Raw genomic sequence first — 12811 nt, 5'->3', positions numbered from 1 at the left:
CTTGTTGCTTTTGTTTTTGTTGTTGCTGTTATTGTTGTTGTTGCTGCTGCTGTTATTGCCCGTGCTGTTGCTTTTGTTGTTGTTGTTGTTGCTGCTGTTGTTGTTATTGTTGTTGTTGCTGTGCAGTGTTGTTTTCATGGAGCGCGTTTCAATGTAGACAATTTAACAGCCGGTGAAATATAGATTCCGACAATATATTTTTTTCTTAATTTCTTTTTTCTCGTGAAGACCCGCGTTTCAATACAGAGTTTTTTTAAGGTCGGTTAAAACACACACACACACACACACACACACACACACACACACACACACACACACACATATATATATATATATATATATATCTTCACAAAGTACGTTTCAGTACAGACGTTTTTCAATAGGAAAAATAATATATTCCGTCAATATCTCATTCTTTAAGAAGCGGGTTTAAAAGCGGCTTGTTTAGTTTTTCAGTGGGCAATATCGCGCATCTATACTGGCTGCAAGAAAGGCTTGATTAGTTGCGATAATTTTCAATAGTCATCACTTTTAACTCTCTCCATACGAACGGTGAAAGAGACGACGTTAACAGCGTTTCACCCCAATTACCATCATCAAAATATTGCAATCGGAAGGCACTTATACTGAAGAGGTAAATGTTGACAAAGAAAACCACAATTCTGACGACGGAAGCTAAAGGTTGGGTCATTCAGACACCCACTGAACATCCGAGGGGTCTGTGTAGAGGAGAAGAGAGGACTGGTCGTACTGAGTGAGTTAATAAAACCAGTCAAGTAGGGCAAAATCATGGTATACGATTTCTCGTGGAATTGAGATGAAGCTAACATATTGGAATACTCAACCCAGACAGTTGATTTACTCCAAATGAAATGCAGCTTTGATATTCCTTTGTTTTAATCACTTTTCATTAACCTGTATCATCAACTGTCAACATGCAAATGGAATTTTACAATAGCAAGAAATCCCTGTCATCCATACTATTATCCAATATTTTTTTGTATTCTAAAAAATGTTTATCGAGACGAAAATTGGAATATTCTGCCTTTGCAGTGAGTACCATGAAAATAACGCTAATAATCAGTCTCTGTATAGCACAAACTCTTATGCAGAAACAGATAAAAGTGCTTTCACGCGCATGCACAGCTCTGAAAGAAAGGGATGAACACCACCACTTATGAACACATGAAGACAGAATGCCTGAGAAACTACACACGAGAAAGGGGGCAGCAGAACGGATGAGTCAGTGATCTGGAAAGGCCAGACCTCAAAGAGCTGCGTGCAGGGAAACGACGAGGCGAAAGAGGGAGAGCTCATTTCAAGGATACGGTTCAGAGACAAACAGAGGCGGCTGATTGTGGAGAGTTTGAACCTGGGAACAAGGAGGAAGGTGGCAGGGTGGTTGTCGCTCTGTCTGCCAATACAGAGAATCCGTCAGGGTCTGGGTTCGAATCCCGCTCTCGCCCTTTCTTCCCAAGATTGACTGGAAAATCAAACTGAGCGACTTGTCATTCGGATGAGACGAAAAACCGAGGTCCCGTGTGCAGCACGCAATTGACGCACTGAAAAAGAACCTTTGGTAACGAGAGTGTTATCATGTGGCAAAATTATCTGGTTGGAGTGAGAAAAACCGGACTGAAGTGCCTTCCCCAAGGACATAAACACCATGCCGAAAATGGGCCTCGAATTCTGATGACCGTTGAACACAGAATCAGAAGTTCAACGCCTAAAATAATAACAACAACAATAATAATAATGGTATTTATATAGCGCTGAATCTTGTGCAGAGACAAATCTAAGCACTTTCACACCAGTCATTCACACGCATGCATAACTCTAAAACTGAAAGAAACTGAAGACAAGGAAGAGGTAGGGGAGGGAATAGAATAAACTATTCTGCACCGATGCCTCCTATGTCCTACAAATTCGTAAAGACAGGGGTCAGGCGAACAATGTTCCACTCCTGTCAACTGGGAAGGCAGGACAAGACACGAGAGAAGAGCATGCCACCTTTTGTCTCCCACCTGTCACAATGGTGTATCGTCTTGCTGAGGAAGGCAGCTCAAATGCAGAATCCAAAAGAGTGTACAGACTGCTGGGAACAGGTGCGTGGACTATATTTCAACATCTCTGAATGCAAAGCAACACACACTAGCTAAAACACACACACACACACACACACACACACACACACACACACACACACACACACACACACGCACGCACGCACGCACGCACACAAACGCACATAATGAATTCTTGCTAATTTAAAAAAAATAAATAAATAAAAGGAAAGAAATATTGCTGTGTCATTTGATGATATTGGCAGTTATTTGATCCACGTGTATAAAAAGGAAAGAAATATTACTGTGTCATTTGATGATATTGGCAGTTATTTGATCCACGTGCATACAAAATGTACTACATATCGCCAGTCACGTGATTGGACTTATCAGCAGAACATTCACCCACATGGATAAAAAGATATTTCTAAAAGAAAACAAAGCCTTAATAGATTAGACCTCACTCAGTTATAATATGCCAACTTTGTTTAGCATCCATATCGTCAAAGACAGTATGCCAACTTTGTTTAGCATCCATATCGTCAAAGACAATATGCCCGGCCAACTTTGTTTAGCATCCATATCGTCAAAGACAATATGCAAACTTTGTTTAGCATCCATATCGTCAAAGACAAATATGCCAACTTTGTTTAGCATCCATATCGTCAAAGACGCTATGCCAACTTTGTTTAGCATCCATATCGTCAAAGACACTATGCCAACTTTGTTTAGTATCCATATCGTCAAAACAATATGCCAACTTTGTTTAGCATCCATATTGCCAAAGACAGTATGCCAACTTTGTTTAGCTTCCATATCGTCAAAGACAATATGCCAACTTTGTTTAGTATCCATATCGTCAAAGACCTGTGCCAACTTTGTAGTATCCATATCGTCAAAGACGAGTATCCATATCGTCAAAGACACTATGCCAACTTTGTTTAGCATCCATATCGTCAAAGACACTATGCCAACTTTGTTTAGCATCCATATCGTCAAAGACAGTATGCCAACTTTGTTTAGTATCTATACCGTCAAAGACGGTATGCCAACTTTGTTTAGTATCCATATCGTCAAAAACACTGTGCCAATTTTGTTTAGCATCCATATTGCCAAAGACAGTATGCCAACTTTGTTTAGTATCCATACCGTCAAAGACAGTATGCCAACTTGTTTAGTATCCATGCCGTGAAAGACAGTATGTCAACTTTGTTTAGCATCCATATCGTCAAAGACAGTATGTCAACTTTGTTTAGCATCCATATCGTCAAAGACACTATGCCAACTTTGTTTAGTATCCATATCGTCAAAAACACTATGCCAACTTTGTTTAGCATCCATATTGCCAAAGACAGTATGTCAACTTTGTTTAGCATCCATATCGTCAAAGACACTATGCCAACTTTGTTTAGTATCCATATCGTCAAAGACACTATGCCAACTTTGTTTAGTATCCATATCGTCAAAAACACTATGCCAACTTTGTTTAGCATCCATATTGCCAAAGACAGTATGCCAACTTTGTTTAGCATCCATATCGTCAAAGACAGTATGCCAACTTTGTTTAGTATCCATATCGTCAAAGACACTGTGCCAACTTTGTTTAGTATCTGTAACGTCAAAGACAGTATGCCAACTTTGTTTAGCATCCATATCGTCAAAGACAATATGCAAACTTTGTTTTGTATCCATTCCGTCAAAGACACTATGCCAACTTTGTTTAGTATCCATATCGTCAAAGACAGTATGCCAACTTTGTTTACCATCCATACCGTCAAAGACAGTATACCAACTTTGTTTAGCATCCATATCTTGAAAGACAGTATGCCAACTTTGTTTAGTATCCATACCGTCAAAGACAGTATACCAACTTTGTTTAGTATCCATATCGTCAAAGACAGTATGCCAACTTGGTTTAGTATCCATGCCGCCAAAGACAGTATGCCAACTTTGTTTAGTATCCATACCGTCAAAGACAGTATGCCAACTTTGTTTAGTATCCATAATTGTCGTCAAAGACAGTATGCTAACTTTGTTTAGTATCCATATCGTCAAAGACAGTATGCCAACTTTGTTTAGTATCCATACCGTCAAAGACAGTCTATGGCTATCAAGAGAGAACAAACAGGCGCAACGCGACTGATAAAAAAAAAAAAAAAAAAAAAAAAAAAACAAGAGAGGCAAAGCCTTCAAGACTCACTTGTGATACACTGAAAAAAAATCCAAGCTTTTTATGTATTGTGTATAATTTCAAAATGTAATGTTTAAGATGAGAAAGATCAGTTTAAAGCGAATTAAGTCCCCTAGCATTAATTACAGAGTAATTTCCCTTTTTTACTATCTGCACCAAAACGTTTGCAAAATAAATAAAACTTCCATGCTTAGCAAAAGAAGTTCCTGTTTGAACAAAAAATGATAATAATGACTGCTCTTGTTGTAGGGTCAGAATATCAGATCAAAGTGCCAAGTTTAGAGAATACAAAAAATATAAATATAACAGTAAATGCAGTTTGCATATAATTAGGCTTCATTTTTTATTTTTTTGTGCCCATCCCAGAGGTGCAATATTGTTTTAAACAAGATGACTGGAAAGAACTGAATTTTTCCTATTTTTATGCCTAATTTGGTGTCAACTGACAAAGTATTTGCAGAGAAAATGTCAATGTTAAAGTTTACCACACACACACACACACACACACACCCGAACACCGGGTTAAAACATAGACTCACTTTGTTTACACAAGTGAGTCAAAAACGAGTGAAGCCTCACGACACTTTCAAGTCTGGCCTTTAAACCCACCTCTTCCCCAACTTAATAGCCTCCCTTCCTTGCCTCTTCCTTGTCTTTTTTTTTTTTTTTTTCCAGTTTTAGAGTTATGCATGCGTTTGAATGACTGGTGCGAAAGCGCTTGATTTGTCTGTGCACAAGATTCAGCGCTATACAAATATAATAATGATCATAATTATTGTTACTAGTTATATTTGGAAGGGGACAATATAATCATAATCGCCAAGGCCTGAACAACAAAGTGAACGTATGCCCCCAAACCCACGTAACTAACTGTAAGATATACGTCCGTGCCCCCAATTACCACTTCTGCCTGCCGGTGCCCATGGTGGAAGTGAAGAGAGGCAACTCGGCTATGCGACACATACACTACCAGTGAAATCCAGTCATTAGTCTCCCTTGACAAGAACTTGCGTGCGTGCACGAACATGGATGCAAAAAAAAAATAATAATAAAATAAAATAAAATAAAATAAAAATTTAAAAAACTTGTGGTCAGGTCAGACGGCTTTTTGTCCTGCAGCTGTCGATGTCTTCACATCATCCGTCATAACACATGTAATAAAACGAGGTACTCCAGTCCATACCTGTTTGTAGTATGGGTCCACATCTCGGTATTTCTTCCGTGACCCGTTTCTGTGTGCGTGCATCAGTGCGCGCCCGCGCGTGTGTGAGTGTCACAGAGAGAGAGAGAGAGAAGTGTATGTATGTGTGTGTGTTTGTGTGTGTGTGTGTGTGTGTGTGTGTGTGTGTGTGTGTACACTGATATGCATAATAAATCATATAGACATAATGTGTGTGTGTGAGAGAGAGAGAGAGAGAGAGAGAGAAACAGACAGACCAATATCGAGTATGCACTTCAGTATACCTTAAATTTTAGTCACTGTTGCTTGGATTATTTATCCGTTTATTATTACTATTCAAATTCTGTGTGTGAGTGTGCCGGTGTGTGTGTGTGTGTGTGTTTGACAGAGAGAGAGAGAGAGAGAGAGAGAGAGGGTGTGTGTGTGGGGGGGGGGGGGGGGGTGCGTGGGCCGATCAGTACAAGCAATCCTTTTTGTTCTGTAAAATATCTACATTGTTTTATGCTAAGTTTTTTTTTTCTTGTAGATTATGATGGCGTTTCTTTCAGGCCTGTAAGTGTAACGTTTTAAAAATATTTTATCATAACTGCAGCGTAGGTGACCGAACACGAAAGTGTTATGGATTCTAAAATGGATAGGAAACATTGTTGAAATATATCTCAGATAATCAGTTATCGATGAAATCAATTCATCCTACACACATACAACCCCCTTCCTCATTTCCCCTCCTCTCAGTCTCGGCCACAAACACTAATCTACGCACACACGTATACACAAATGCAAGCGCACGCACACGATACACAAAGCGCGTACAAGCGTAAAGACAATGCCCTGTTTACACAAGTCATTCAGATACGCATCGTTTATTATTTTCAGACAATCATTACTACACTGAAGTTTCTGTCAACATTTCAAAAATCAAGACTTTTAGACCTGAACGCTACACGTTATCAGTGAAGAACAACATACAGGGTGGTCTCTTACTGATCAAGGCGTCCCATGTTAGTCCATCTCCATCGGAAAACCAAAACACTGGTTGATGGACAGAATGAACACACACACACACACACACACACAGTTCCCGGGAGGGGTGTGGCCCGGGTGGGGTGGCAAACAGAGCGGGCCTTGTCCAGAATCAAATTTGGAAATAATCGGCCACCTCAAACACTGCTAACGCGTGTTGCGCGGTGACCTGCATGTCTCCGACATTGCCCGTGTCGATGCAACGCGTCTTGAACATCAGGAAGGTGCACATGATCCACAATGCGTACGATCTGCAACCCAAACAATAAGCGTCTTTGGTTAGATTGTCTAGGTCCCATTGCCTTTTTTTTTTTTTGTTTTTTTTTTTTTTTCGGCTGTGATTTCATGTCCGTTGTTTCTTAGGCTCACAGCATTGGAGGATGGGGCCCAATCCTGTGCTTCCTTAGGTTAACTCTCTCCATACGAACGGCGAAAGAGACGACGTTTCACCCCAATTATCATCATCAAAATATTGCAAGCGGAAGGCTCTTATACTGAAGGTGAATATTGACAAAGAATACCACAATTCTGACGACGGAAGCTAAAGGTTGGGTCATTCAGACACCCACTGGACATCCGAGGGGTCTGTGTAGAGGAGAAGAGAGGACTGGCCGTACTGAGTGTGTTAAGCCTTCCCCACACAAAGTAGCCATTCACACCTGGGTGGAGTGAGGAAAACGATAGTAAAGTGCCCAATTTTCCCAATGACACAACACCATGCCGAAACGGGACCTCGAACCCCGTTCACTGGAGAACACTGGATCAAAAGTCCATCGCCTAAGGCCCATCGCCCACGGGGCGTCAGCGTCGACCACGCAGTCAGTCAGTTTTTGATGCCTCGTTACATTTTTCCACCTGTCTGTGTTCTCACGATCCAGGTAGCGAATGTGATGGTGATATTTCTACGGATAGTCTGTGGTTTTCTCCCAGTGGCATATTTTTCGCATCCATCCTGGTGGAGATAGGACGGCGCAGTCATTGTTAACCCGGGCTGCGACCTGTTTGGTATGGTCTCCTTTTGATCGACAAATCAGACTTTCCGCCAAAGGATTCGTCGTGGACTGTGAAACACGCACGCACGCACGCACACGCGCGCGCGCGCACACACACACACACACACACACTGCATGACAATGGTACATCAGTCTCCGCACTAACAGTACATGATTATGGCATTCCTCAGGGGTCTGTTTTAGGCCCGTTTCTATTCTGAATATACACATATAACCTATTTCTCCATATCAAATGTGTGCGAACTCTTTGTGGATGATATAACACATGATCCTCACATCTCACACTGACATTGACGCTCTTGCAAAAGGAAAGTATTGATGAACTCGTGAAACTGACCGAACTTTACCACATGTTTCTCCACCTACAGACACAAAAAAGCATGTTGATCACAACCAGACAACAGAGGCAAAATACTTCAGTCAAATGTCCAACTCAAAAGCGAACCTATTGAACAAGTCAGCGATCACAAAGTTCTGGGAATCACAATCGACAACAGCCTCACTTGGAATTCTCACACAAATTCCCCGTGCAACCCATCAGCTATCCAAAATCAAACATTTCCTAGACCTCAACTCACGGAAATGTTTTTCAAGCACACAGTCAGTCTACAATAGATCACGCGTCAAACACAGACTCCGCCACTGTGGACACCTTGATACCATTACTGAATCTTCAAAAACGGGGGATCAAACTGTTCTTAAAGATTTCTCTTGTAGACTCAGACTATGAAAAAAGCAAATATGTCCCCACTAATACGCAGATTAGAGTACAACAAAGGAATCACAGTGCACAAGATTATGACGGGAAATGCACCACCAGTGTTAATAAACAAATTTTCTGTTAAATCATTAATAACCCCCAAAAAGTCCATATGCCAATCCGACGAAGAGATTTGCTGTAAATCTAGTTTGGCTTACTCAGGAGCCACCCTATGGAACTCACTCCCAGAACAAATTAACACCACCATTACCCAACCACATTAAAAAAAATTTTAAAAAACACTATCTATCCCACCTTATGCCATAATTTTATGTATTGCTCATCTTGTTGATATTGTTGTTACTACCTTTGTACGGTTGCTTAAGAACCCCCTCCCACCTACAAAAAAACAACAACAACAAAAAAACCCATTTCCCGTACCTCCTGTTTTTTTCGGTCGCCTGTCTGTGTGCCTCTCTCTCTCTTTCTCTCTCCCGCAATATGCATGTAGGTATACATGCGCGCGCGCGCGCGCGCGTGCGTGTGTGTGTGTGTGTGTGTGTGTGTGTGTGTGTGTGTGTGTGTGTGTGTGTGTGTTATGTCTTAATTCGATTGGTACAATGCATCCCACTTTCGTTCAAATTACCTTAACCTACTGTTCTATATGTCAGGTCAATGAAGGCAAGGTAGAGTGGTTGATTTTGCTCACGGCATTTTTCCTGCAGTCGATGAAGGCCGCATCCCTAAAGATCTGCTGTACGGCGAACTATCAGAGGGATCTTGGCCCCAAGGCCGCCGCCTCCCGACTAAGACTCAATGACGCTTGCAAACGGGGCCTGAAAAGTATAGGTATTGATGTGCCGTCATGAGAAAGCCTTGTGGACTCAGCTAGACCCTGGAAATCTGCCATTCAGAGAGGGGTGAAACAAGCAGAGAGAAGCTGCATTGACTCGCTGAGGAGAAAAAGAGCCACACGTAAGTCAAATTCCGTAAACCAAGCAGCATCTACCTATATCTGTCCCACATGCAGTAGAGACTGCCACTCCAGCATCGGTCTACACAGCCACAGCAGGAAGTGCAATGCCCGGCAGTGACTACATTTCTGGTGCAGCCATCGTCTCTCGAGACGGAAGGAGGCCGACGACAACGACTGTTCTGTGTGATATGAGGCTGTCTGTGCGCTAGTTTTCAAACAATGCAATTTCTCCCCCCACTCCCCCCGCCCCCCTCCCCCGCCCCCCGCCACCCCCTCCCCTCTCTCTCTCTCTCTCTCTCTCCCTCGTCCACCTGCGACAGTGATTTTATCCTTATATTTTATTTCATTTACCTGTATAATCAGGTTTACTTTGGTAAAGAACATTTTCTCCCATCATTGCCATGTGTATCTCTGCCGGTAGTAGCCTATAATAGTGTATTCATATTTGCAGTAGTATGTTATTTGATATGATACAATACATATGCAACGATATATATATATATATATATATATATATATATATATATAAGAGAGAGAGAGATGTTTTAGTAGTATTGTGTCGTGTAGACACTGTTCATGGCGGGGACTGGATGTAAAAAGCACACTGGTGCTTATCTATTATCTGCGAAATAAAGAAATTTCTTGTCTCTCGCTCTCTCAGCTCCCGCTCCACTGGGTGTCCCTCGCCGGCTCTCTCCCCCCTCCCCCCCCACGACCACCCCCTCGCCCCCCCCCCCCCAGTCTCTCTCTCTCTCTCTCTCTCAACGAGCGCGCCTTATCTCAGCCAGAGCTCGAGTACGTCCATGCACATGGAATGTTCAAATCCAGAAATAATACCAATGAAACATTTAAAAAAACAACAACAATTATTTATCAAACCTTGGACAAAAGCAAACTGCACCACTTGAAATAATCACATAAAAATGACAACTATGATACTACTACTACTAAGAAGAAGAACAATGACAACAAGAACGAAATAAATAAGAGCATGAAGAACAAGAAGAAGAAGAAGACATAAAAACAGCATGAAGATATAAATACAGGAAGGTGTAGGAGAGGACAAAAACAGCAAGGTGGTAATAAGTAAAGGAAGGGATGCTACTCACGAAAACGTTTTGCATTTCAGTTCTTCCGGCTTATCCGACCTGCTTGGCGTCTCCCTTTGTCCGTCTATGGCCGGCGAGTAAAAAGAAATAAAATGATAGAAATAATAATAAATTAAATAATGATAATATACAATTGTAGTGATAATACTATAATAATATAACAGGTAAATGCGCTGTACGCCGGCACAAACAAACCTTGTTATTTGATGAACATGTAAGTTGTACTATATAGTTTTATTCCCCCATCCCAGCCCATCTCTCCTTCTGTGTGTGTGTGTGTGTGTGTGTGTGTGTGAGCATGGCCCTATTCTTCAGTGGGGAACTGAGTGCACTGACATGAATAAAACAACTGCAGCAGATCGGCTAAACAACATCATCAAAGTTTATGTCGGAATGAGATCACCACGTACACTGTTCTACCCTTAAAAAAAGAAAAGAAAAGAAAAAAAAAGGTAATAAATGATAATCCACAGATAATTATCGATCGATTGTCTGGACAGTTTTCCATTTGAACAAGCTTTTTCCGTTCAGTTCATCGCGTATCGTTGTAGGCTACCTTCTCGATGCATTGCCCTGATCAGCCGGTGCGTCGGGTTTAGATTTGACCTACTACGCAACTGTCAGGCATCCCTTTTAAAAACAAAATTTGTTTTATTTGATATTCATTTTTTTTTTTTACTTACTTACAACTTTTTTTTGTGCTTATCTACCTCCTTACTCATTTATTCATTTATCTATGTTTATTTCAAACTGGCAGATCTGTTGTAGCTTCATCAGTTTCTTTTATCAGTATGTACACTGAGCTTTGAGTGAAACTGAACTGAAAGAACTGAAAGACTCAGTGCAACAGTAAGCACTGACTTAAGGGGGGAAGGAGTGGGGAAGGGGGACGGGGCGCTGCCATTCGGGGAGAGCAGCCCGACGAAGATGACACGAGAAATTTCGGTGATAAAGAGTAATACTAGTACGATACGACACGATATAATGCAACAGGCCTACAATGTACTGAATAAAATACGGCACTATACAATGCAGTAGAATACAACAATGCCATACAACTTATATAATACCCATCAGTGTATTTGCATGACAGTTGTGTTCGACTATGACCATCCGCAGAACAGGTAACTGACTACTGTCCCGACTATCTGGGCTAGAATTTGAGTGAAGAGTCACTGAGTGTTTTGCCCACGTTAGATGTATACTCTCTCAGCTAAGAGGGTTTTAGGACAGTCCGGCTTTCCGGATCGTAATACGTGACATAATATATCATAGCACAGCAAGACATACCGGGTTTATATGGTTCTGGAACGTCGATCATGTTCTGGATAACCTGGGAGTGTCGGCAGAACTTTTTGTGGATGATGAGCTCATGGTCGTCGCTGCTGATGAACTTGATGTAGTCATTTGCACAGATGGACCCCGGCGGTCGGTTGTCCACTTCCATGGCCTCGTCCATCACTACTGAATGCGGTGCAGCGCCGGAAGGAGATCGTCAGCGTACTTTGAACTGACTGAGGACGTGAGTGACAGAACTTTTTGTCAAGCAGCATGTAATCTGTCTCTCAGTTTCTGTCTGTCTCAGTGTCTGTCTGTCTGTCTGTCTCTCAGGCTCGCGGGGATGTGGGAGTGACTGTTGCGTGTGTAGTGCGTGTGTGCCGTGAGTGCGTGCGTGAGTGTGCGTCAGTGTGTACAGAACGTTCTGAAGACAAGGAAAGATTTCAAACTGCGGAAAAAAAATCATAGTTTGGCGCCTCTCGTCCCCCCAGTTTTCAAGTTCCTGAACTGAGTTTCACCCAGCGGAGAAAGGTCCCGCCGATTTCAAGTTCCAGCACGACTGACTCAGTCCGGTCGAGAGCTGCCATGCATAGAACGCGTACATGAAATTTCACATACGTTCACCACTGACTGACAAGCTTCATTATTATAACCGAAAGAAAACCTGGGCTATAGTGAAAGAGAACGCAAAAATTCAGTTTGAAACTCAGTGCCGGCCGGCGCCGGATACACAAAATAAACACTTACTTATAGACTCATTAACGATCGTCCACTCCTTTGTTGCTTGTTTTCCCCTTCCGGAACGGTGTGAGTTATGGAGTCCGAAACACTGGCTTTGAAAACAAGTGCCACGGCACGGTATTTGAGAGTGCAGCTCACAAAATTAGGCACGAAACGCACGTGCATTGATCAATATCAGTCGCACGGTAGCCCGGTCTGTGACAGTGCACTCCAGTCAGTGCCAGTGAAAAGAAATTTGATGGCTTGCGTTTCCTTTCACTGTCAAAATGAAAATCGCACACTTTGTTTTTTTCATTCTGTTTGTTTTGGACATGACTTAGTTGAAAGTGACTGAGAGGAAACCAGGAGAAGAGTGGGAAACACATCAGTTGCTTTTTGATCCACTTTCTGTTTTGGAAAAGATTGAAAAGAAAGACTTTCAGATGGTATAAGAAGTACAGGACGACTGAAAATTATAATGCTTACGCACGTGCGTCGGAATCAGGTTAAGAGGGCATTACGAAAGGCTACCAAGGAAAAAGAGATGTCTACTGATTG

The 12811-nt window shown here is 41.9% G+C and overlaps 1 protein-coding gene across 1 annotated transcript; it reads right to left on the bottom strand.

The window, feature by feature from the left end:
• Window positions 1-6492: 6492 nt before the first annotated feature.
• On the bottom strand, window positions 6493-12343 carry LOC143280593 (uncharacterized). The gene is made up of 4 exons (XM_076585304.1): window positions 12281-12343; window positions 11546-11769; window positions 10256-10319; window positions 6493-6708 (listed from the first exon to the last, which is right to left on the bottom strand). The coding sequence occupies exons 2-4, from the start codon at window positions 11712-11714 to the stop codon at window positions 6570-6572; spliced, it is 372 nt and encodes a 123-aa protein (XP_076441419.1). The 5' UTR covers window positions 11715-11769; window positions 12281-12343; the 3' UTR covers window positions 6493-6569.
• Window positions 12344-12811: the final 468 nt, after the last annotated feature.

This window comes from Babylonia areolata, chromosome 3 (assembly GCF_041734735.1).
Source record: "Babylonia areolata isolate BAREFJ2019XMU chromosome 3, ASM4173473v1, whole genome shotgun sequence".
Lineage (NCBI taxonomy): Eukaryota > Metazoa > Mollusca > Gastropoda > Neogastropoda > Buccinidae > Babylonia > Babylonia areolata.
The sequence above is the reverse complement of the archived record's forward strand: the minus strand, read 5'-3'. Positions and strand labels throughout refer to the sequence as shown.